Consider the following 26,029-nt stretch of genomic DNA (forward strand, 5'->3'; position numbering starts at 1 on the left):
CTAACAGCTCTGTCTCAACCATTTCACACTCACCTTTCTCCAATATAAATGAAAATATACATATTGTGAATAATGAGTGGAGTGAATCCAAAATATAAACGGCCAGGGCTGCTTCACTTAATATTCGCAATGGGTTACATTTTTTTTTTGTTAGGTCTTAACAGGTAGGTATTGTTTTCTTCGCTCCACATTTCATTCAATTATATCATTATTTTGTATGTACAATTTCGATAATTAAAGAAACATGTGTATAAATTAGTATTAACCTAAACAATCGATACACATGAATTATTATTTGTTCTCTACATCAATATATTATAGCTTATCTATTTTATTTTTGTTTTTATATTCTTGTTCGACATTGCACGTAGAACTGCGCTATGTGCAGCATTTTCGCATTAGTGATGTATAAACTCATAATAGCTAAAATAACTTTGGCTTTACTCTGTCGGTAAAGACCGACTAGAGCATCTTCTTAAAGCTAGAATAGTATACAGCTTGCAAGCCTATTTCGTCAAAAATGTTACCAGCATTTTAGGAATTGCTTCAACATTTATTTAATCGTTGGTATCGATGTATGACAGAGAAATCTTGATGTTGTAATTTTCGAAAATAGAATTAGGTATCTTCTCTCCTTTGGATTACTTTGTATTTGAAATAATAGTAGCCAAATTTCTGGAAAAGTTGGATATCTTGTTCCTAGCCATACATTTTATTTATCTCGGTTTACGACAAGACTAATTCAAATGTGTTCAAAGCAGGGTGTTGCACTGGATAACAGCACAAGTACTTCGCAACAAGATCTTCACTCTTACACGCAACCACCACCGCCTGCTCACAGTCCTCAACACTTTATTTATCAACAGCCGCATAGTCCGGTGCAACCACAAAGTCCGGTAGGCATTCACAACAATGTAATTCAAGACAGTTTAAGCAATGGTGTTTAATTTGATCTTATACATCATCGTGCGATTATTGTATTCTTTTTAAATTGTCTTCTTCCAGAAGTCGTCGCAGTCACATCAACCAGTGAATCCCTTGGGGACATACCGAACTCCTCAAACTGTGAGTAGGCCGTCACCTCAGTCGTCGCCAAGTCTCACCGTTCGGGTCAGTATTGAAATAACTAGATTGAAAAGACACTAATGGGTGGTTTAAACTATGTACAGGTGAAATCTTTGGATTTTCAATCTTGTAACGCCTAAGGGTAATAAGAACTACTGCAGACCCGTCCCCCAACTCTCTTAATATCCCTCTTCTTTATAACATCCCAATCTATCATATTTAAACGTTGGAATCAAAGAAATGACCGAATTTTGATACATAATATTCATTTTGAAACTGCAAGTAACTACAAATGGTCTAGCATAGGATAATTAGTGAAAGTAATAAAACTTGCAATCGCACCTCTTAAATCAAACAGATCTCAAATAGTAAAGGCTCATCTACAATGGGGTCCTTAACCATGTACGTTATCATAGAATTTACCGTAACCACACACGTTTTGCCAGATCGAGGTTCCGTTATCGTGGTTTTAACTGCGTATCTTGGGGAATAGGCTTGACATACTGCCGTCAACAATAGCCATTCCGTTGTTCTAGTACATGCACGTTTACTTGAAAGTTGGAATATTTCAACTTTAACAATAGCGTTGACGATTGTGAATTGAGTATCCATGCCAGTTCCTGAAGTGACTCTGCGTCACAGTTATTATTTCATTTCATCAATTCTGAACTAGGTAGTTTCAATCTTGATTTCATGAGCACAGTTAAAAAACATTGTCTGGAAAATCTTCAAGTACATTGACATAAAAGAAAAATTTTTGTGTCGTATTTAACATTTTATTCAGAACTGTGACACTTGACATACTTAATTTGTTCCCTTTCTTTGATTCAGTTAGGCAGTAAAATATATTTTATTTTTACAGAGTCCGTTAAGTTATAGTAACAACCCATCAGCACCACCTAGTCCGACAGGACACTTGGGTCAACCGAACTTCCCCACGAACAGTATAGATCAAAATACTTATTTGCCTGATCAAACGCAGGCAACGGCACTTCAACAGCATTTCGAGCATTTCACCATGGTAAGTAAATCAATGTTTCCTTGATCAAGCTGATTTTACAGTAATTTGAAATTGATTGTATTGCGCATGTTCGTAGTTTATCTAATTATAATTATGTGATTGAAAAAAAAAAAATTTTATTGAAAAATTTTAACCATTATCTATTAGATAGTCGATGATGTACGTTTTTATTTTTTTAAATAAATTGATGAAAAATGAGTGCTTTTTTTACGGTTTTGAAACAAACATCTCAGCTAAGAATGTAAATTTTTACGAATAGTGTGATTGACGACGATTAATACTTTAAAGAACAGATTAGGAAATCGTGAATCGAAAGATATTTTTAGTTACTCCCCGGAATGCAAATTTTCCATAGGTTACAAAGATGATTCTGAAGATGCTGTTGCCATATTTACTTTTAATGTTCCTACGCACGAAATTAAAGTTCTAACGGTAGAAATAGCAAATCTAGAGTCACTTCAGGGACACACACTGGTAGAAAGCCCTGTTTTATTATGTATTATTATAGGGGTTTTTAAACAAAGTTTGAAGCTCATGGATCACCAGTGACCCACTGGTCTCTAAAGAGTTAACAATGCGATACCAAATAGAACCTTCACTAGTTCACTTTTAATCATGCTATAATTTTGATTTTGTGCATATCAAGGGAGTGGTAAGTATGACATAGAAAATCACTACCCGAACTAAACAATATAAACGAATTAAGTAGACGTATTTTTTGCAACTGAAGAGAATATTTATCATTCCCAGATAACTAATACAAAGCTAATTCGACTATAGGATCGGGTCTTTTTCGAATTTTAGCTTAAATTCCAATCCTGGAAACATATTATCAACCGTGTCTGAAATTTACCGTTAGAATTTACTTACAATTAGGCACGTCTTATTGTTGCCTGTACCAACATCTCTAGCAATGAATTAGTGTGATGGAAATTTTTATGCATATGGAATACATCAGTATATTATACCGTGTGTCCATGAGGAAAGTGCGCACCTGATGTGCGTGCCTCAAGTCGTTCGAATCTTATTGGCCCACAATTTCCACCTCATTGAGGAGCTGATGCAATACTAATCGCGACTGTCAGAAAATATCTCTAGCAGCCCACAGCTAATGGTGGGCTCCTAGGGACATTTTCTGACAGCCGTAATTGGCATTGCATCGGCTCCTCAATCAGGCGGTAGCTGTGGGCCAATAAGATTCGAACGACTTGAAGGAACTCGCATAAGGTGCGCATTTTCCTCATGGACACACGGTATGTGAACAAGAGAAACAGATTCAATGTGGATAGAATATTTTTCCAAATAGCTAATTTTTTTGTATTCCAAAATTATTTCTCTATCAGTGTAGGCGCGCATATTAATTACTTGGATCTGGTGTATTACATTTATCATTAGTCTTACATAATTAATGAGCCATGCTTCAATGATCAATCAGTATTAATCATTTTATTATAAGCAAATGTACGTGGAAGAAACATGGAAATTCTTTTTCTCCAGTTGAATAGATTTGTAACGACTTGTTGAAATTATATTCATACTGTTTTGGAATCAAATTACTTGCCCTACGTTCATATTAAGTTTATGAGATTTAATTCGACTCTTTAAATATTTAGCGCTTCGCGGATGAATCAGCCAATTCTGAGTCAAAAGTGAAAGCACAAAAAAAAAAGTGTTAAAGAAATCTACGCCAGTGTTCTTTGCACCTATGATAGCAAACACGAATAAAACAATAATATCTTTACTATATGATAAAAATGAATGTGAGAAAATTCGAAGAACACAATCTACGATATCAACAATTTAAGCGAAGTTTTTACAGTTATAACCGTTAAAATGTTTGGACTCTGATGTTTTTAATCAAATCCTAATGTTTTTGGGCTTTTTTCGTTCACCATAGAGCGAGCCACAGAGATTTCTAGAGATCTCCAGAATGAATAGAAATAGATTTGTGTAAGTATAGTGCAATAAATGTTAGTCAGCAATCACAGTTGTGTGTTGTAACTGTATAATAATGTAAGAGTTATTGATTGTTTTTCGGATAATTTCTGGCACCTGGTCAGCGAATAAAATTAGCGAAAAACATTAGAATTAGACCAAAGGCACCAAGGTTTAGTAATTTAAAGAATTCAACTCATGAAACTTTCTCAAATTCACTTCTCTCACATAGTAGGGATGATGGTTCATTCGTGTTCGTTATCTTTATTGCATATACAACTGCTTGAAAATTTTGTAAACGGTTTTCACTTCACTCCTACTTTTGATTCAGCCGGTTTGACCGATTTATTTACAAATCCTAAACCATGATTTCAACCATATTACTTTTGTATTTTGTCTATTTTCAACTGTGTGAATGTCGGTTTTGTGTTTCATTATGTATTTCTCACGTAACGTAGGTACTTTAAGAGATAGTTCACATTTAAGTAACTTCGATTCGATCAACAGAAATAGACGGAAAAAAATATATTCAATTTCAAATATTAAATATCAGATATTAACTACCAAGTGATAAAGTTAGGTGCTTATGTAGCTTTTAATTTTATACATGATCTTTAATTGAAAATCTTTAAACCGGTTATCCTTGATATGTTACCTGCCTGCCCTGTTAGGAATGGGCGCAAATAGCCCAGCATCTTGCGGAATCTGGCTGCACATGGACCACACAGCTAGAGGTGACAAGATCCAAAGAATTTTTTCAGAACCTGAAAAAATACCATTCCATGTATCACTTTTAAGTGTTCTATACATGATATCGTTGTTATTATTGTTAGACCTTCTCTAGGGTTATCGGTTTACCTTATATTTGACTTATCTGATTTTAGCAAAATAATGAAATGGCTGCCTTGAAATGAATCCTTGATTGGACGAGTAAAAACTTTTTTGTACGATTTATCTTACATTTTAGTATTAATTGTTGGTAATTTTTTATAATTCTGATCTATCTAATAGATGAATTTGACAATATTGTCAGGTAAACATGTACCTAAACTACAAAAAGGAAAAAAAAAAAAATTGCCTAAATCAATCGCTATTGCACAGGCCGTTGTCATATTTATGCGATATAACAATTCTTAGGTAGTGAATGAAAAATTGATAAGTCTACAGGGAATTTCGAGTAAAAATAGTAAAATGAAACACGAGATACGATGAAAAAAAATTCACCGCTAGCAGCACTTGTTTCAAATATATGACAACTTTTGTCGAAAATTATGAAAGAAATTTTCAGCTTTTGAAAACCGTCGTTGAAATTTGATTAAAGTCATTGTCATTTTGGGAGCAGGAATTTCTAGTAAAAAGTAAAAAGTCACAAACGATTGCTTACATTTCGTGACTTCAGATTTTTTATTTTGTGTTGATCCTAAATATGCATACCATAATAAGTATACTACTGTATGCCACGTAGATTATAATTACAAATTCTTGATAAGTTTGAGCAGACTTACGGCAAGGCATTATAAAGTGACTACATATGACCTGGTGGAAAGCATTTGCAATCAGTCTCAAAAAATGTTTTATAATCAGTATTTGAGTTTGTCGCGGACATTAGTTAATCGATATGAAAATTGAGCTATTGTTAAAGAACCTATTTTATTTATTAACTTTGTTCCAACAGACGTATGATCGTTTTGAAAATGTGCATACCTAGTGAATAATGTTTTATGATAATTTAAGTTCAGTACTTTCCAAATGCAAGAAAGAATGTCAGAAATTAACCAGTTCATAGACCGTCATTTTATTTACACTATAAATTTTACTTCAACGTTTGTTACATTTTAAATTATATTGGAATATTTATTATATTTAGATGGACTCACCTGTGGCAACAACGACGTTGGCTACTTATATCAGCTCTCCGAATCACACTACCAATTATACTCAAGTAAGTTGACATGATTCTATCGCAAATGGAAAAATTTATTTTACATAATGGTTTAAAAAGAATTTGGTTCAGTTGTTGCATGAGATCATCGGAATAATCACTTTCTTACATTATATTTTGATCCTCAGAGCGAAATGATCAATGTCAGTGGAGAATTGGGCAGTGGAGACGCGGGATATTTTAGTACTAGTCCGCAATTGGTGTATCAACCTCGAACACCAACGTCGACTCAACAATTAACACCCCAAACACCAAATACACCTAGGATTATACTCACTGGTATTTATGAAATTTTACTTCTTCAATTCTTGAATATTATCTCAAGAATCACTTCGTCTCAGAAACACGGACGTATATTAGAGAAGTCGCGTCGTCCCCATACGAGCCGTGTTATAATCGGTCCCCCTTATTGTCGGCTAGCTCACAGTTGTAGCGTAGTTTTGACTGTGGTGCGCTGGTAGTCACTTTGCCTGGACGATAAACATAATCGTGCGAACAGTATAAATAAATGAAACAAGCTTCAAAATATGTTCGAAGTTTCAAATATGGTGAACAGCGATGTTATTTCAGTTTTCATTTAGATTTAGCAGACAATAAGTGGGTGCTATATTGCTGGTTATAGGTTGTTGGGGACAAAAAAAAAAACGTGAAAAAGTATGCTGTATTTATCTTCGTATCTTCAAAAGTAAGCAAAAAACAAAAAAAAGGAAAAATCATTTAAATGGGAAGTGAAAACCTTAAAGTTTCAAGTAATAAAAAAAATGTGACATTTATATACATGAGACAGACGCATCTTGCGTCACTATACCTTCCTAGTGATGCTTCACTAAAAAACAAATTTTGTTTAAAAATAAATTTTCATTCGCCTTTTTCTCCTTTATTTTTGAAAATATGCAGATGAACATAGGATACTTTATTAAGTTTTTTTTTTTCGTCGCAAACAATTTTCGTTTGACGTATTTTTTGATAAAGTTATTAGGTTTTGAATTAAACGATTAACCCTTTTTATAATTATCCAGGGGCTTGATTGCAAAACTATTATTATGATTCAAGTACTACCTTTCGATTTTTTCCCTGGCCTATAAAGTTTGCGGGTGCATATAATTTATCCAAACGCATTTTTGAGAATGGCGGCTACAACGTGTTTGTGATAAATGAAAGGAGTTAGTTGGCTTGCGTGAAAGTTGATTTGAGTAAGCAGAGATTTCAGAAACTGCTGATTACAGATCTGAAGTAGGAATTCGGAATTTTCGAATGTTAGATTCTTTAAAACCGATATTTCGATTTTTTCTCGGGGTGGAAGTCTGAATTTTGGGGAATTTTGGGAATTTCTATCGGCTTCTCAAAATGCTTAATAAGATTTCTAAGAATTTGAGTAGGGTTCTGAAAATTTTCATTGGTGTTTGTATGAGAAATCTACAGGCTTTCGAGACAGCTTATGTGGTTTCATGAAGTTATCATGTAAGGCATTCCTTTGTTAGCTACGATAAATTATTTAAATATTAGATTTGTTGAAATTTGAGACAAGAATAATAGAACCGGCAGTTAGCAACTAGAATACATGTCCAAAAGTGAAGTTTTTCTTTCCTTCGAACAATAATATGTCATATAAGTCAGGCATTCCACAAGGTATGTATCAAGATCGGATGTTGAGACTAGCGGAGTGACACAAGTTTCCCCTTCCATTTTCTTATTTGAGAACTCGGATAGCATTCTATTACCACAGCAAGAAAAATAAATGTTGCCAAGAAAGTCGACTCGTAAGAATGGTAGCATTGATATAATAATAACAAACAATGTAAATTTGTTTGCTTTTCTATCTCGAGTCTGCACTGCGATAAAGTTATGTTACCATCAAATGTTGAGAAAAACTCAAAGGTTCTACTAACCTTTGGTTACCTCATCGCCCAGCACGATTCAGGTGGTAACGCTTTGCAATTTGGTGTAAAATAAGGGTCCTATCCGAAAGCTGAGTGTCACCCCGCTGGTTGAGATTTTAGATTTCTGGAATTTGCTGTAGGATTTTTCAAATGAAAAAATACTTTCCAAATGTTTGCAGCAAATGCATGAAATATCGTTACCGGAGGTTTAATCTATTGCACTTTGTTTTGTGACAGATTTTTCAGCAAATCATGGCTTATCGACTCCAGAATTTGTAAGAGATGACTTTGATCCAAACTTATTCTCCGAAGATGATGTGCTTAAGCATGGTTTGGAACCGCTGGATTTTGGTGATCTGCAAATGCTCACTGATTCGAGCACTGTGTTATCTGATCCAGCTGCCGAACATCACTTTAGATTAGATTGACTTTAAGATTAAAAATACTGTGACTAATTTGTGCGATTGCGTTATTATAGGATGAAGTAACGACGACTTGATGTGTTATGACTTAAGACACTTGAGCTAATGGGGTATTTTGAATATTGTTCACAGTTCTAGTAACTTACCGAATGCAATACTATACCTTTCTCTCTCTCTCTCTCTCTCTCTCTCTCTCGCTCTCCTCTGACTGTCAAATTCTTATAGCTTATCAATTATTGGTACCTGCTCAAAAAGTTAATAATATTGAAAAAGCATGATACGTGTAAACTTTGATCAGTAATTTTCGTTTATTCAATAACGTAACAGAATTTCTGCAAAAAAGTTACCAGAACTTTTAACACGATCTCAAAACCCGTTCGTGATAAATCGTTAATTAAAGATTAAGTAACATAATTCTTGATCAACGTTTTCTTTTTTTTTTTTTTTTATTTTACTCTATTTTATACTACTTTGTATATTGTACTATGTATGATCTCTAAGGATGCACAAAAGAAACCGTTAACTGATTTATACATGCTTTTGTCATACGCAAATTATAGTAAACTACTATCAAATGTATACATAATCTATATAATATTACATATGTATATATATATATTCATATATACACACAGAGTTATCCACGTGAAATCGATCAGATCAAAATCCGTGCCATTTCAGTTTTACTGTGTGATTTTTTTGCACAGTCGTAACTTTCCTGATTTTTTTAGATTATGTATTCAAATCGTGGGCGAGTTATGAATTTTTTCCAGTTCAAATAACGCTCTTACCGATTGTTTTAAAAATTTTTTTTATAATTCTATGATCCAAGACAATCATTATTCAACCAAATTGACAGTGGTAAGACTTTTATTTTCTCATTAAAATTTTTGACTCTTCTACGCTGCATTAACGGAAATGATACCTCAGATTGAATGGATATACCGATGAAAAGACTAAACATTAACAATTGAACACTTTTCAAAGTGACATTGTTTTTTATCTTAATACCACGTATATGTCGCAATCATTTATTAAGAATATTTTCTTATTCTTTGCATTAACATTTTACTGTGCATCACTTCCGTTAATGCAATGTTGAAGTTAAAACTATTTACAGAAGATGGAAAGAAATGTTTGAGAGTACCGTGTTGGCCCGGATATAAGTCGAGGTTTTTGATGAGCGACTTTACCCTCAAAAACTGTATTCGACTTATATTCGGGACTTTTTAGGGGATTTGCATTATCAACTGGAAATTTCGTTATCGAACGATAATTGTAATATTCTCGCAATGCAATATTCGCGCACCTACTCTTGAAAATTGAAAATTCGAACTCAAAGTTTTTCAAAGGATCAATCTGAAGTTGAAATAAACAAATTATTTATTCGATGTCTCGTGAGTGAAATAATTGAGGTAACGAATTTTCGAAATGCAAATAGAGTGAAGTGTTCACAGACAAATCAAGTGAACGAAAACGTTCGACATAATCATGATGCGAACTTTAAACTAATAGTTGTGCGGGAAGTCGAAAACACGAAGTTGCGTTAAAATACGTTATATCAGAGAAAAAAGTACGCTATTGACGTAAAATGAAGCAAAAGCTAAAGTATTTTGAAATTTGACTTATATTCTGGCCAATATATATAACACAAAAAATCGCTGATTAAAACTCTGATGGTTAAGAGTTCTTCGACTTGTCGATTTCACATGGAATATATGTACGAGTATATATAGGTGTATATATATATATACATATATATGGTGCAGGTTCTGTGGAACTGAAGCACTAAATGCATAAAGACACACTGTTAAAAATATAAAACACATTACCCGTGTGTTTCTAGTGGGACGGTTAAGATGTTGAAAGAAATGATCGTGATTTCTGAATCCATTATTATTTTCTGGGCACATTTTGTATACACTTACAGAAATAAGTTTAAGGTTGAATGATATGGTCATTATTAGGTAGAAAAAAGAAAAAAAAAAAAAATTATATTAACACGTTTAATATCACGTCTAGCTATAGAACATATACCCAACTCAAGGTCACGGTTAAACAAATTTTCATACCTCAGGTATATTTAGCTCTACTTCACAGTCAACAGTATGAGGTAATGCTGATTTTAGCGTCAAGTCAACCGTCACCACAGGTTCTTTTTTTATTTCTTCCATTTTATTTATGAACGTTTTAAAATTCCTGACAAATATTGATTTACCAACTCCATTGTCAAATTGACGTAATTATTATCTCTTTCCTAGGAGCAGGTACGTAAACGACTAAACGTACACATGCAATTTATTCACAGTCGTAAGTTTTGAAGAGGTGAGAACAATGTTATGTATTTGATTTATTTTTAGATCGAAAATTACTTCAATCGTTTGATTGGCATTTTTCAATTTATAATCAAGTGCGAAGCTTATCTTAGAGTTCTACAATAAAAAAAAATTTTAAATACTATAAATTACTAAATTCTTTGAGCAAAACAAAACCATGAAAATTTTTTTTAAATATTGCAATCGCATGCATATCTAATTAATATAATTTTGGGAAAAGTTGATAGTTTTTATGAATTGCTTGATAAGGTAAAAGAATATTTAATTTGATTTATAGTACTTTGTACCACAATTGGGTATTTGTATGGGAAATTTTTATGTGTACATAAAGTAAAGAAACCTAAGGTACTCAGTTCGCAATTTTTGTTCTTCTAATTGAAAAAAATGACTTTGCTTATGTTAATCTTTATATATTACAAGTAAAATTCAATTGCTCTTTACATTGATAATTACCTTTTTAAATGAATAGGAAAATTTACGAATTAATCATGTTAGGCTTCTCTGTTTTGTGAACATGTGAAAATTGGCCATTTTTATTCACACAAAGTGCCAATTGGTAAAATTTAAAAATGTCAGCGTTAACATGATCCTTGAAATTTTTCAATTATTACATTTTTTCTAGGTAAGAAAATTGCGAAGTATCGGTTAAAAAATCATATTCATGATGTGTTCTCAAATCTGATGTTACTCGAGCCGTGATGCATTGCTTCTAGTTGTTTCTTATTTGTTTTTTGTTTTCAAAGAACAGCGCGCTGGACGCGCGTATATTGAGTAAATATGATATCTTTTGTGAACACTGGGTAAATCTATTTATTGGAGAATCTTGAACTCATTAATAAACAATATACGAAGTATAATTGGAGATTTTCTCCAGCAGAGCAGGGACTCTTGAAAATTAATAATCCTAATCTTTCTTCCGAGTTTAATTGGTGATACATTCTGAGAAGACTACACTTATGTACGTTTTGAAAATTTTCGAACGATCGATTTCTCAAATATTCATTTGTTTGCGAAATCGAATTTTTCATTTGTCATTATTCATCTCGGATTCTCCTGGCAATTGTTGTGTTTTTATATAATATATCACATTCTATACAACAGCGTTATTTTGGAAAGTTGTAAAGAATCGTTAAAAGCAGTGCTAGCATGCATGTTCCCTAGGAAATGAATATGAATTATCCTCAGGTAGTTGTGCTTGAGACGCTACCTAATATTCCAAAACAGCGTTAACTGTGTAAAACATGGTTAGACACATCACTTATAATTTAAATAGTTTTGAAAGTTGTTCTGCTTTGATGGAGATTATTTAGTAAAATGTGTACACTCCTTAACACACACGGATTCAATAATTCAGGCAATAATAAAGAGAAAAAAATTCATTTGTACGATATATTATGTATGGGGCTTCCCAGGTCAATTCGACCAGTGATTTTCCTCTCATCATTTTTGATTTGTTCACGATTTTTTTCTGCTTTTTTCAAAATCTCTTTTTTTTTCAAATATTAAACCCGTCTCAAGATAGGACAATTTTTTTCTATTTTTTTGTCAGCATTTCCAATTTTTTTTGGTCAACTGAAACATTGTTTAACAGGTCTGAAGATTCTCAATGAATTCTTAAAACATGTATTTTTCACTCCCATCATTTCTAGATCGGTTCTATCATGGAGCGATTTTAAAAAATACAAGTTGTCAGAATTTTTCGGGAATTCTAACACCGTTTGTACAATGTCTTAACTGACCAAAAAAATTAGAAGCGACCACAAAGTATAGAAGAAAAGCGTCTCATCTTAGGACGGGTGTCAAAGTGATTGGAGTAAAAAATACGACATAAAAAAGGTCGATTTTGAGACGGGTCTGAACAATCATAAAAAATTGACGGTTGGAGGAAAAAATCTGAAATAATTCAGGGGCGCTTGTCTGAGATCGCAGAATCGGAAAATAATGACGAAGAAAAATCGTTGTTGGAGTTGACATAGAGAGCCCCATATATATTCTATATGTTGCATGAAAAAACAATACCTTAGTATTGTCCATTTACATTCTATAATCAAGATAGAATTAGATCATGAAATACATTTCTATGTCCAAAAGTGTTTTTTTTTTATGTATGTATGTTGGGTATACTGTTTTTCGTAATACTATTATTTCTCAATTTTGAATCTCAATGTATTACGATAATTTCAATGGATGGACAGATAAATGGATTGTATAGGTATGTGGTGTATGTATGTATGTATATTGTCTCCTGAACGAAGCTTGTGCTACTACTTTATATAATTTACGCTATCGTCACAATTCTGTTTTATCTGCTTCGTTACAACTTTTCGATCCATAATAATTATTCGTTGATATTTCAAATGCGTATGGAACATGAACGCAGTTTGTCGTCATGTCTTTTCAATGTACTATGCACATACATACATTGAAAACAAAGAAGTACTCCATGGAACTTTGAAAACTGATAATTTTTCTAAAATTATTTTAAACACGTACACGTATATATCTATACTTGTATCGAATGCACATAAATGGTTTTGTTGTTTTATGAAAATTATTGGTGACCTTGTCATTATATTGGAGTGTACAAAAGATTTTTGCCACTGACAAAATTTTATTTATCCATTGTTACGAATATTATTATTGTTGCTGATTGAGCGATATTCTGTTTAAGATAGTAAATAATAATAATAATAATATTGTTAATAATTTTTATAGTCGTTAGAATAGATCGTTATTTATTTATAAGTTATAATATGAATAATAATAACAACAATTTTTTTTAAACTTAGTCTTTTAATATGTAAGAAATTTCTATGCACGTTAGTGGTGTATATTAGAAATCCTCGAGGAAGGGTCTCTGATGTATATACATATACATATACATATTGTATTTTTTATTTTTTTTTTTTTTTCATCGGCAAATAAGTATTTAGATCAGATTTTTCAAGATCATTCAAAATCTCAATTAATTGAGAGTAATAAAGAGACGAAAAAATGTAGTTTCAGGATGCATATAATAATGCATTATTATAAATTATCATAGAATTTGTGGTATCTTGTCTCTCACAAATTTTTAATAATTTATTTACTTAATATACCTTGGCAGGTTACTGAAGTAGATTAATATTTTGCAATTTTTCTTACAATTGTCGTATGATGTAGCAACGTGAAAAGAAAAGAAAAAAAAAAAAAAAACACACACACACACAACAAGAAAAACAAATAAGAAGAAAAAAAATATTATAATATGACTATCTTTATTAAGAAGTGCCAAAAGTGTATCTATTATTGCTAAATTAAGTCGTGCACTTTGAGATGTCAATTTACTATAGTAACTTTGACTGAGATACAGTGCCCCATCCCTTATGAGCAGAAAAAATTATGAATAGACAAAAAAAAAAGATAAAAATTGAAAAACATAAAAACACGTCTTTGTTAGATGTATAAAAGACAGTTCAATATATAAAAAAAATTATGACCGTTCTCTGTGTAGTACTTAAATATTTAGAATTACGGTATTTCCATCAAGGAATAAATCAAAGAAATGAATCATTCAGGTTTTCTTATTTTATCCATATTTTTCAGAATAAGTGCAAAATAAGCTCGATTAATATGAATAAATACATCTTATATCCATAATATTGTAACAATAATATTAATAACAATTCACTTCAATCCATTAATCTTTCACATGATACAATGCTGCTTCGTTATAAAATAAATCGATTTTCTTTGCAATAATCTATTAGTCGTAGTAAAAATCTTCTTTTGAAACGTGCTACTTTCGGTTCAAATGTTTTTTTTTTTTTTATCAAAATTTTCCAATCCTTGGCGCTATAATTTTTGATTTCACTTTTTTTTATAATGGTTTATCAATTAATGCGCATACTTACACGCACAATCAATTAAAATTGCGGAAACTTACTATATAGGTATACAGGTACATTATATCATACGTATGTAAAAAAACAAAAAAAAACCGAATGATAGTAAAATTAAAACTGTTGTACTAGCATTTGTTATTTCATTTTCAAAGAATTGTTAATATCTGTAAATAGAAAGTGTTTATTGTGGTTAATAACTATTAGTAATAATGAAATATGTATAATGTTGTATATGTATTATACTATAATTATGAATAATTATTGTGAACACCATTTCTCAAGACATCGATTTTTGATAAATAAATCTATTTCAGTCACACTAAATCAATTATATGACGTAGAGACTTGATTAGGGATGTAATGTCATGCATAATGCGTGTAACACAGTTCTGACAATTTTCATCGTAGCATCATTTGGTATTCAAAAAGTCTTCTATAGATTTTAGACGTGCCTACGTAAATATTGTAAGTCAAATACATTGTCTAATTGCAAGACCTGTTGACTCTAGTAATATATTATTCACATTGCAGAATGACCATTTAATTATTTACTATGGTTAATATACATATCTCACTATTCATACTTACCATTAGTTTCGCATGCCTTTTGTCATAACACTAAAAAAAATTGAAAGAAGAAAAGATACGTTACTATATGTATAGATGTCATCGAGGAAGACAGATGTGATTTGACGAAGAATCGTCGTGGTTTTTGGGGAACTCGGCAGAGCGTGCTATTAAACTTTGTCGGCAACATCGATGTCATTAGACATTAATACTGAAATTTGTACAGTTTTTTTGGCTGTAACTCTCAATACGTTACTCGCAGCGTATTCCATAGAGCTCGTCTATAAGCTTTATAACTAGCTGTTCGAGATATAAGAAAATAATCCAATTCATTCTCAACATTCTGGAATTGTAATACATGTAATGCATTGAAACGAATCAGGTATTGATATCTTTTTTATTATTGTTTATTGTTTAGAAGAAAGGCCCTGGACACACCGCACTATTTTCAGTATGGACTATGCGGTAATAAACGTATGAAAAGGCATCTGAATTATGCACGAGTGCACGATTTTGGAATAATGAGAATGAGTTACATTATTTTCTTACCTCGACTTTCTGATACCGTTTTATTCGATTCCTTCTCGTTTCTTCATTTTCTCCGTTTGTTCACACTTCCAATTAACAATCCTAGATTTTTCGGTTCTTTGTATAAAAATGCAAATGAGAACCACTGACTCAACCACGTGGTTCAGACTTGCGGCGGTTTGTTGTTATAGCATTGGAAAATGTCCTCATGATGTCAGAGCCTGGTTGTCGGCGCCATTTTATCACTACATAACCTAAGTTTTTAATTTTAATGGAGGCAAATCGTAATCCTTGGGTTTCCAAATTACTCATGTCCCATAAATTAATTAAACATAATCAATAATATACCTATTTCACTATCCATACACGAAAAAACACGGTCAACGGCCAGCTGTCAGCCTGGTTGGATTAGTTTGATTTTTTTCCACCAGATCACGCATTGCAAAGTGGCAATCCCAATAGACCGTACCCATTTTCATGTGCGTCTTTTTGCCTCCAACGGTTTGACGCCCGTGAAAATCCCGCCTTGAGTGACTGACCAATGCCAAGTAAAAGCTTTATACCCTGGCTAAAAAAATTCGTCTTCATTTTGTATCCAAAACCATATAATATTTCAGTTACGGCGAAAAATTTGAATAGTTAATAACTGCATAATAGGTACCACCACTAGAACTTTTTCTCGGTGTAGTAGACTGAAGTTACATAGTTGTTGGATTGTTGTTAATCAAATATTCAGAATTAGTGTCCAGAAAACCCCAAGGGAATTGACATGAATCTGGCAACATTTTATATTCTTTTCCACTATATTGGATTCGAATTGTGACTTTGAAAACTCCCAACTCCGGATTCGATGTTAGTAAAAATCGATGTTCGTGCCAATCGGATCAGGGGACGCATGCATGTTAAGTAATTGACGAAAACAAATATACAGGGTGACCACAAAAAAAAACTGAATCAATTAAAACATGAATGAAATCCGAACGCGTCGATCGATTTTCAGAAACTTTGTTTTGCCCGAAATTAAAAGATTAAATCTTTCGTTTCGTGTTTGAAAATCCGAAGACCCACTAAAAACATACTTCGTATATCCAATTTTTCACAAACATCTACTACTAGTCATTTTTTCTGACAATGCTACAGCGAAGAGCTAAATGGTCCGTGACACGGCCTTTTTTCTATGAGTAATTTCACGGAGATTCGTTGATGTAATACGACCTCGACACTAATCATACTGTGGCGCAGAAGACTAGTATGTAGCATGTACTGAGAAGAAACTGTGCAACTTAGCAGATTCAGCGTCCGAATGTGCATGCGAAAGCCTGGTTGGATTACCATGCAAGCTGGTCACATCAAGCTTTAGCTGTTAAACGCGGTTCACATTACGTATTTCTTGTAAGTTAAGGAGATATCATAGAGTTAATGTAGTGATTCGAGAGAGTTTGGCAAAATGTTATTTTTAACTGACTGAGTACTGCTATAAGTTATCAATGGAGTGTAGAGGTAAGGAGAAGTATCTCATATGGGTTTTCAACAAAAAAAACTGTCCATTAAAAAGCAATAGTGGTTCAACAAGTTACCCAATGTGTTGGCACATCCTCGATTGGAGAATAACCATTTGGAAGAAGAAGAACAAAAAGTCACCACAAATGGCGCTCAACCTGGTTAGCGCTTAGCAATCAGGGTTCAATCGGGTTCAATCTGATTGGCGCTTTGTGGAATTTTTGCTGCAGGAACGCCATCTTAATTTCTGTCTACTTTAAGGAGACTTTCTAGTCACGGCGATAGTCTTTCTTACCTCTGTCCTTCGTCGAGTTGTCATAAACTTAGGTCATAACAACATAATTGCAATTCAGCAATTGACACGTTTGATTTTGAAATCTCAATCTTCGGTCTGAATAATTTGGCTCACCTGCTTTGCAGGCGAAAATGTTGCCGCGGTATGATTAAATATTTTGCGCCTACGCTGCAGTTAGTCACAGCCGGATAAATTTTCATGATCTGTTCATACAATGATTTGGCTTTTTGTTCAAAAATAAATCTTATTCGAACGTATATTGATTGTATATTTTAATTCTCTCTCTGTATATCGGTTTATTTCATACATAGATATGTATAGTTGAGCAGATGCGACTTATACAGAATAATGTATAACAGTCCTATTGTTTAAGTAATAAAAGTATAAACTAGGAGCTGCCAAGACCAGCACGCTTGACCCGTTTAAATCTGGCAAGCCCTCCGCCAGGATCACTTTGCAAGCCGCCAAAGGCCTCTCGGTACTCGGACGCCAGTCGAGGGCTCAATTCCTGTGAGCTGCCCACCAAGGATGCCACGGAATCAGACTTCGTTTCGTCAATCACGTTTACTGAGTGCCGCTTATCTCTCTCCATCACGTTCTTTCTTGAAGTGATCTGTGTCCATTGGTGAAAAGCGTATGAAACTTTGGGCAGATACTACGAGTATTAGAATATCACAACTATATCAACGAATTTAATTAAAGAATATGAGTAGTGCGGTCTTTGAAAGTCACGTATTGGTTCAAAAACTCCGTCTTCATTTTTTTAATTTTGTTAAACTTCTATCCATTCGAATCATACATGCTACTCAGTCCATAGGCTATGGCGACTCGTCTGTTACTCGTACCTACTATTATAGGAACCGTTTGTGTATTCGATTTAGACAACACACCAGTGACCGTTCAATTTAAATTAATATTATACAAAGCTTAGGATGGTCGTGATGTTTAATCTTCTTCTGCAGTTTTGTTATTTATTTAGCTTTGCCATAATACGTGGGTATTTGCTTCCTTCGTAATTCACTTCCATTCAAGTCCATCTGTTGCCTTTTTCCACCAGCTCTTCACTTCTAGGAACCCTAGATCTGCTTTCAGATATTCCAGATAAGTTTTTTTAGTCTCTTCTCCTTTCTTTTTCCATTCCATTTTGCATATTGTCATCTATATTGGCAGCTCCGAATTTATTCCTCATATTATGTCATTCTCTACAAAGTAGCCTAAACCGAATATACAAACCGGACGAAGAAAGTTGTAATATTACATGTAATGCGATAGTGATGTACGGATTACGCTATCTTTTCATATTAAAATCATCTCAAAAATTATGTCCAGATTTTAAATTTCAAATTGTTAGTTTCAGTTTCCTACCTATGACTTCAAACTCGAACCAAATACTTTTACCGCCAGTTTTTCGTCCGCTAAATTGTGTAATTCAGATGCTGGGAGATGATTAATGATGTATTATAACATAAATTTAACAGATATTGAATGCCCTAAACTGTACCACATTTTTGAAAATTATCTTCCAACAATACCTACTCAGGAATAGTAATTGAAAGTAATTTTTTAGACAATACGATACTGCACGAATTCATTAAAAATTGTAAAATTTATGCGAAAACTATATTATTTTGGCCTTTACGGACGAAGTGATTATCACCTTACACAATCAAACGGATGTTAGGGTATAAATGGCAGGTTGAAATGTTTACAGATGAATTTTTGTTTCATATTTATCGTTACTTTGTTACGTCCTGCGTAATATTCCTGTTGTATTATAAATATACCCACATGCGGTGTAATATAATTCCGGTTAGATCTATGCAAAAATTTGAAGAATTCATACGATCAAATCCCCACATGGAATACTAAAGTCGCTTGACATCGACATTCCACATTTTTACCTCAGCTGTAGAATGAGACGGTTTCCCGTGTTGGTGCCACATGAATGTAATTAATAGGTTTGCATTATCAAGAATTTGACTTTGATAAGTATTATTATATTCAGGACAAAAAGTGATTCAATCACACAACCAAAGCTGTTCACTCTCAGCTTATTTTCGGACATCCCGAGGAAAAATGAGTAGATCTAAATTGTCCTCATTAAAGCAATCAGATATAATTAGATCCAAATTTTATCTCTATCGACAATCTGACAAAGTACGAGACTATATTTGATTAGATTTGACCTGATATAATAAAATCTGGTCATACATGATATCAAACGGTTCAGACATAATTATATCTAGTCCGATAAATGCATCCCAGATCCTGTAACTCTATCCGATGAGGGTTGCTGCTTGAATCAGTACTTCTTTTCATAAAGAAAAGGAAATTTTCTGACTACAACTGCTTCCTGATTGGTCTTGATAACCTTTATAACTGCTTTCACGTTGGCAAGAAAATCAGAATCACGCCTCTAAACTCTGATTGGTCAGAATGACTTTTATAACCTCTGTCTTCGATGATACAAGTCACAGAATCAGGCTCCTGGTCTGGTCAGAGCTAATTGTTATATGTAATTGCATCCGTAATTATAGTAATATGTATAGATAGACCTGACAACTTAATATCTAACCAGATCCAAGAAATATAAAATTATATCTAATTAGGTTCAATTGGATTGGTCTAGATTTGATATGCTGAGAACTATTTAGAAAAAATTCGATCTAATTTGATCCAGTCATTTTTCTCTGGGATATATACTATTTACCCGTGCTGATTGCATCTGCTTTGACTTCGCCCGTGCTTGTCGTCTGGCAAGAGCTCCACCACCGTGAAGTCGGGCCGGTTGCCCATCCTCGTCAAGTTCACCGCGCTTGCGCCGCACCAGAAAGTCATTTTGCTCATCATCGACACCAGCGAAAAGGAAGTCAGTTGGCTTTTCATTCCTGACTTCGTTACCGAGGTACTGGGCACGAATCGCGTAAGGTTCAGCATAGCTCGATCTGTCCTCTGCAAGGTGCGGACTTCCGTCCTCGAAGCCGTCATCATCGAATTCACTTCCCTCGTCATTCTCGTCGTCGTCTTGCGGTCTATAACCAAGAAAGGCGACTCCGCCTTCAGGAATAACTGCGCTAGCGCGTCTGCGCCGCGCAAATCGTTCCGGACTTCGTTTGAGTCTGTTATTAATTGCAGAAAAATGGTCTTCTAGTAAACTTTGGTCCAATGATACACCTGGTGGCAACTCGTCATCGATATTAGCCTGTGCTTGTTCGGGTATGATTATCGGATTCCTGATTTCTCTGTTGTTTCCCGGGGATGATATTTGCGGTTCGCTCTTGACGAGGTAAACTTGGCGTGGGACGATGCTTCTTTTGATTGAGGAACTCGAAATTTTCGAATCGTCCTCGTCAGTTGCGCCATAAATTGGTGCGGACCGTTTGCGTATGCTTTCATGGCGTAGCTTTGCCTTCACAAGGACGTCGGGATCCAGGGTTTCGACACCTTCGATAGCACGCAATTGTCTCTCATCTGCGGTGCTCGAGCGTTTTACTCTTTTTAAAATATGTCGTTTAGCCTTTTGATGCGACCTTTGAATTCCATCGATGATAGATCGTTTTGAAACACTTTTTCGCTCGCTTGGTGCATCTAAACTTTGATTATTTTCAACCTCGTCCTCTTCATCCTCGCTCTGCATCGCGTCGTACTTTGCATTGTTAACTTCGATTGCTCGTATTTTTTGCTTCTCCTCTACTCCCCGCTTAATTTCTTCCTTTATTGAGTCTATCCTCTGCTGGATCTGTTGCTCGACTTTTTTATCGTAATCAGCGTCCAGGTCATCATTAGCCAAGTTGTTCGATTCCTTCTTCATGTCATCGTTAAAAGAGTCCCCGGTGCCTTTCGCATCCCAGTCCACGTGGACGTCGGATTTCGTATCAAAATTCATCGAATCTTGTTTCAAGCTTTTGTTCATTTCTTCCCGGCTCTTTAGAGTGTCTTCTTGTGCTTCGTGGCTGGAACTCGATGATACCCCGACTGAATTTTGATCTATTTCCCGTTTCGAATTATCAAGTGATTCGTCAGCCAGGTTTCCAAGACGCTCCAGTGGTCCTTTTGCATCGTCGCTCAGGTTAGTCGTGTCATTTTTGTCAGAACCACTTCCATTGGCTTCGGTATCGTGTCTCTTCACCCGGCTATCTACTTTTTCTCCATTTTCCGAAAGTGACGTTTCTCGTCGAATATTCGTGCCCTGGCGGTTAGAATCGTCGGTTTCGTCGGCATCCCCATACGGTTCGTCTTGATTATCGATTCCCTCGTATTCTTCTTCTAAGATTTCTGCTTCTCTCTTGTCCATTTCTTGGTTATAAAAATCATCATCTTCCGCTGAATTCTGAGGCAGATCAACTTTTTCAGACTCTTCGCTGTTCTGCGAAACTTCCGGCGCATTTTCCTTGTAGCCAGCCGGTGCTTCTATGTCTTCATCATCATCTGTTTCTTCATACTCGGTAGATTTTTGATCAAGGTCAGCTTCATCCCCGAGGTTTTTGCTGTCAAACTCCGACTCGCGCAATTTTGAGTCATCTATTACAGCAGAATAACCGCCTTTGTCGTGTACGAGGCCTTTCATCTTTGCAAAAGAGCTCCGAGTCATGAGATCACTCTGCTTAATTGCCCTGGATTTCGGCTTCATTGTTTTCACGGAATAGGAATTTCTCTTCCCTTCTTTTTTACCGGACTTTACTTTATCTTCGTCCCTGGATTGCGACAATCCCGAAGACATGGTTTGTTGCTTGCGAAGATCCCGTTTATCCTTATAAAGGACAGAGCCGAAAATTTAAGGGAAATAAAATGACTTGCGATTTATCAAATTCATACGGAGAGAAAGCTGTGAAAATTCACAGATTGAGCATCTGACTGCAGATGCGCAAGCTTTGTCATGTTTTCACGCAGGTTAACGTTCTCAAGCTTAAGCTGCCAATTTCCAAGCCAAGTTGCAGATCTCAAATACCGATTGTAATAATTCGGGAAGCCGTGGCAAACCTTTATTTTCAATTCGCTCACGACTGTTGACCTGCTACGACTCATTACAACAACGTAATTTCAATTTGCAACTTGATTGGCTCTATTTATTTTTCAGACAAGAATATTGACGCGGCATGATATTGCCATCCAAAAGATTTTATGCGCAGTCATTTACTCAATATGCAAGTTTCTGTTAGGTTACAATGTCTCCTCTCGGTATGCAATTGTAAATGGTATAGTTGTGAGAATCAATTTACCTGATCACCATGATCTCCCGCAGCATCAAATTTTGCGAGAGAACTCCCTTTCAGATCACCTTTATCGTTTAACAGTTTTCCAACATTGACATCAATTGGATGATTGGCCTTCTTGAATCGTTGCTTTCCGGAAATCAGCCCTGCCTTGCGGGAAGGATTTGACGATCCACTAAGAGGGACTGTATTCCCTGCCTCTCGAATTGCCCGTTTTCGACGGATTGGTACGTTGTTAACATTGTTAATGTCTTGTTTGTCGGTCAGCTGACTATACTGAATGTTTTGATCAGTTTCATCGCTCATCCGTCTCGTGTTTTCTTTTAGTTTCACGTTATGGTAGACCTGACCACTAGAGGAGCTTAAAACGAAATTCAATATCAGAAGAATCATCGAAATGATTTAAGATATCCTTATTTGACAAAGAACTCTTATTGTACAGCGCGTCATTGTCGTTACTGGAATATAGTTCAAGTAATTGAGAAATTTACGTTTATATAAAAAATTGAATTGATAAAATTTTCTAGATAAAACATCTCAAGAATTGTAAATAGATATTTTCGTAAGACGGCTTCAGTGGTCAAGAACGAATTACACTCGAGCGAACCATTGACGTATGTTTCTGAATGTCATTTGCTAAGAATCAATTTGCTAATATTTTCTTGAAGTCCAGTATAATCTAAAATTAATATTCTGTGATCAATTTTTTAGGATCGTATTTACCTGGTGGCTGAATCCAATGTGCGAGTTAGACAGCTAGCTGATTGAGAAAAGATTGACAGGGCACAGAAATACAGGTAGTTAAGAAGTACTTCTTTTCTCATAATAGGCGTTGTGAGTGTATCATCACCAAGTATTATTATCCCACCTGCAGAGATGTTGGAAGGTCTCGCGAATGGGATTACCGATTTCGATTGCGTCTTCAAGTTATTGAACAAACATAATTATTTATTTCCCAACACATTTCAGAAATAAATATTGAACACAAAACAATTGCTGGCTAGCTATAGGAAACAATACAGATTTCTCGTACACGTGACGATCGGAGATGTTTCGTCGACGTATCTCGTTTACACTCGATTTGGTTTAATTCTTAGTCACGCATGCAGTGTATGTCAAAGAAGCACCTAGAAATAAGTCAAACATTTCATAGCCAATAAATTTGCAGAACTCCACAACCGGAAGAATTTAATGGAAAGTATATATGTCAAGAATAAGAATTATATTACCATCAGATCCGGAGATCTTGTATCTACGTATTTCAGAGGGCCTTTGAATTTGAAGGGTTGTTTCAGAGGGTTTTATAGGGATTTATAAGGACCCCATGTACGAGATAAATCTCGCTTACGCTATTCGATGATATGGTAAGTGGTGATGATAATAATAATCATAATACTCTTCGTCAAATAATAAAAGCTTTTTTATTTCATGAAAGTATAACTGTGTGAATAAATCAAATATCGTATACTTACGACACGGGTAAAATAACTTATGCCAAAAAATAATAACAAAGAAAATAAAGGCAATAATAAGAATAACAAGAAGCAGGATAATTATAATAACGATGATAGCAATAGTAGTGATAGTGATATACCCAATGTGAATCATTGATATTCTGCCAGCTGAGAAACAAACGCAAACCGTCACTAGTCCAGTGGAATTATTATTTAAAATATTTGATCAATTATTTGCGAACTATAGTGCATAAATTAATATATAAATTGATAGTCAAGATCTTTAAAATCAATTTTAATTTTGGAATGCTTTCGAGAATAACATTATTTTGATCTTAAATCAAAATTTAGATCAACGATTGGACTACTTTGATATTTCTTTGATTTTAATCTGTTCGAATTTTTCGCCATTTTAAGCTCTATTGTTGTTGCTTTGCAATGCACTTTTGCAATCAGTCACGTTTATTTCTGCTTGATTCCATGTTTTAACAGACTTACATGCGATGAGTTATATTTATATTATATAAGTATAATGTTTATAGTATACGAGTATATCGTGTATATCAATAACGAGATAAATTTCACCATATGTAACCAATGCAGATATTAGCATATATAAGTTTCTCGGGAAATAATATTCAACAATAATTTATCACAGTATAGATAAAATATCATTGTGGATATTCTTGCAAAAAATGTAACCGTATAGTATAGTTAGATAATCACATCAATTTAACGTGGAGAATAGTAAAATTCTGAATTTTTATCACAGTTCTAGGGTGTCGAAAAGGAATTTCGCCGACTTACGCTTGCTTCAAATGACATCAAGAGAAGTAAGTGCGATAAAAGTTACAGCGTTTGTGTACGACTCAGAGGACTGGTAACCTAATAAATTAATTGGAAATCAGTGGCATGTAGAACTTGTGTTTTGGCGTATCTCTTGTGTGCTTGAAGGGCGCTTTTTTAGCTTCCAATAGAGCAGCTGGACATGGACCCTGTTGTTTCGGAACGAACTCCTTCTTATAGGATGTTGACGTAGTTGCGCTGCCATCGCCAAGAGCGATGTGTGATACGTTCGAGCGTCTTTGAACGCGTTCGGTCTTCTGCGTCGTGAAGTTACCGTAGCTGTTGGCTTCGCGTTGAGAGTAGAATTTTCCGCCAATCGTAAGGTTATCCCGATGAACGACCCGTTGTGGCCTTTCATATGTCGCTGATGCCCAAGGGTTGCCATCCTTGGTACTACGGTGTAAGGAGGTCAGACTTCGACGGTCGCTACTCTGACTCGAATTACTGATATACTGTCCAGAATCAGCAAGGTTCGATATGCTCTTTCGTTGAGCCGCAGCAGTCGACGAAATCGTGTGAAGTGCCTCAGTCGATGAGGTTACTCCTCTGCGATGCAGCACTGAATTGCTCACATCTGCGGCCGACGAAGAGATGATATTTTTTCTGTGATGACTGGTCTTGGTAGAAGAATCCACCACTGACTGTCCGGAATATCCTCCAATGATTTGTTTCAAGTCGCTGCTGCTCGATTGATTCGTGTTGTATCGTGCTTGACTGGCAACGGTATGTTGAGTATGCATCGAGCTGTGTTGATGACGCGATGCGTTTGTTTGCCTGTTGTCAACCAATTCGGAATTCACGTAATCACGCCGAGAAATTTCGTGCTGATGCTGGTGCTGGTGTTGATGCTGGTGTTGATGCTGCTGTTGGTGCTGATGCTGTCGTTGATGTCGTTCGATTTGTTGTTGTTTTTGAATATCTTGCGTGCTTGTTGACCTGTTGTCTGCCAAGTGGCGCGTATTTGATGATATGTCTCGCGTGATTTGATTTCGGGCGTGCTTATTCACATCGGTTATTGATCTGTCATCGACCACGTAACGCGTTTGAGACACATTCTCGGATCTCAGACGTTGTTCGTTGCTTGTACGATGATGTTGTTCGTTGCTTGTACGATGACGTTGTTCGTTGCTTGTACGATGAT

General features: G+C 34.8%; 3 protein-coding genes across 11 annotated transcripts in view; 1 reads left to right on the forward strand and 2 right to left on the reverse strand.

Annotated features, from left to right (window-relative positions):
- The window catches only part of LOC124414780 (CREB-regulated transcription coactivator 1-like), a 55,462-nt gene extending 47,015 nt beyond the window's left edge, over positions 1–8,447 (forward strand). For 5 of the 9 annotated variants that reach the window (XM_046895844.1, XM_046895850.1, XM_046895852.1 and 2 more), the window contains 8 exons: positions 762–896; positions 1,006–1,110; positions 1,928–2,086; positions 2,733–2,738; positions 4,693–4,755; positions 5,889–5,963; positions 6,092–6,242; positions 8,081–8,447. In XM_046895844.1, the coding sequence (XP_046751800.1) occupies positions 762–896; positions 1,006–1,110; positions 1,928–2,086; positions 2,733–2,738; positions 4,693–4,755; positions 5,889–5,963; positions 6,092–6,242; positions 8,081–8,271 (885 nt within the window). In that variant the 3' untranslated portion in view covers positions 8,272–8,447. Of the gene's footprint in view, positions 1–758; positions 897–1,005; positions 1,111–1,927; positions 2,087–2,732; positions 2,739–4,692; positions 4,756–5,888; positions 5,964–6,091; positions 6,243–8,080 lie in introns of all 9 variants that reach the window. The other 4 variants (XM_046895848.1, XM_046895847.1, XM_046895845.1 and 1 more) reach the window with 4 other exon arrangements.
- Positions 8,448–20,055: 11,608 nt separating this feature from the next.
- LOC124414626 (midasin-like) lies at positions 20,056–22,974 on the reverse strand. Its single transcript, XM_046895627.1, has 2 exons — positions 22,595–22,974; positions 20,056–22,125 (listed from the first exon to the last, which is right to left on the reverse strand). Exons 1-2 carry the CDS (start codon positions 22,892–22,894, stop codon positions 20,056–20,058), a joined length of 2,370 nt encoding a protein of 789 aa, XP_046751583.1. The 5' UTR covers positions 22,895–22,974.
- Positions 22,975–24,034: 1,060 nt separating this feature from the next.
- LOC124414628 overlaps positions 24,035–26,029 on the reverse strand; it is a 33,683-nt gene continuing 31,688 nt past the window's right edge. Inside the window, exon 9 of the mRNA XM_046895628.1 lies at positions 24,035–25,981. Coding sequence (XP_046751584.1) covers positions 24,936–25,981 — 1,046 coding nt within the window. The 3' untranslated portion in view covers positions 24,035–24,935. The remainder of the gene's footprint in view (positions 25,982–26,029) is intronic.

Source organism: Diprion similis, chromosome 14 (genome assembly GCF_021155765.1).
Source record: "Diprion similis isolate iyDipSimi1 chromosome 14, iyDipSimi1.1, whole genome shotgun sequence".
Classification (NCBI taxonomy): Eukaryota; Metazoa; Arthropoda; class Insecta; order Hymenoptera; family Diprionidae; genus Diprion; species Diprion similis.

Excerpts from the sequence above, each read along its gene's own strand:
- LOC124414626 (XM_046895627.1), bottom strand. The coding sequence starts at position 22,894 with ATGAGCGATGAAACTGATCAAAACATTCAGTATAGTCAGCTGACCGAC. Across the intron at positions 22,126-22,594 it reads CGGGAGATCATGGTGATCAG|GATAAACGGGATCTTCGCAA; the intron begins GTAAATTGATTC and ends GTCCTTTATAAG.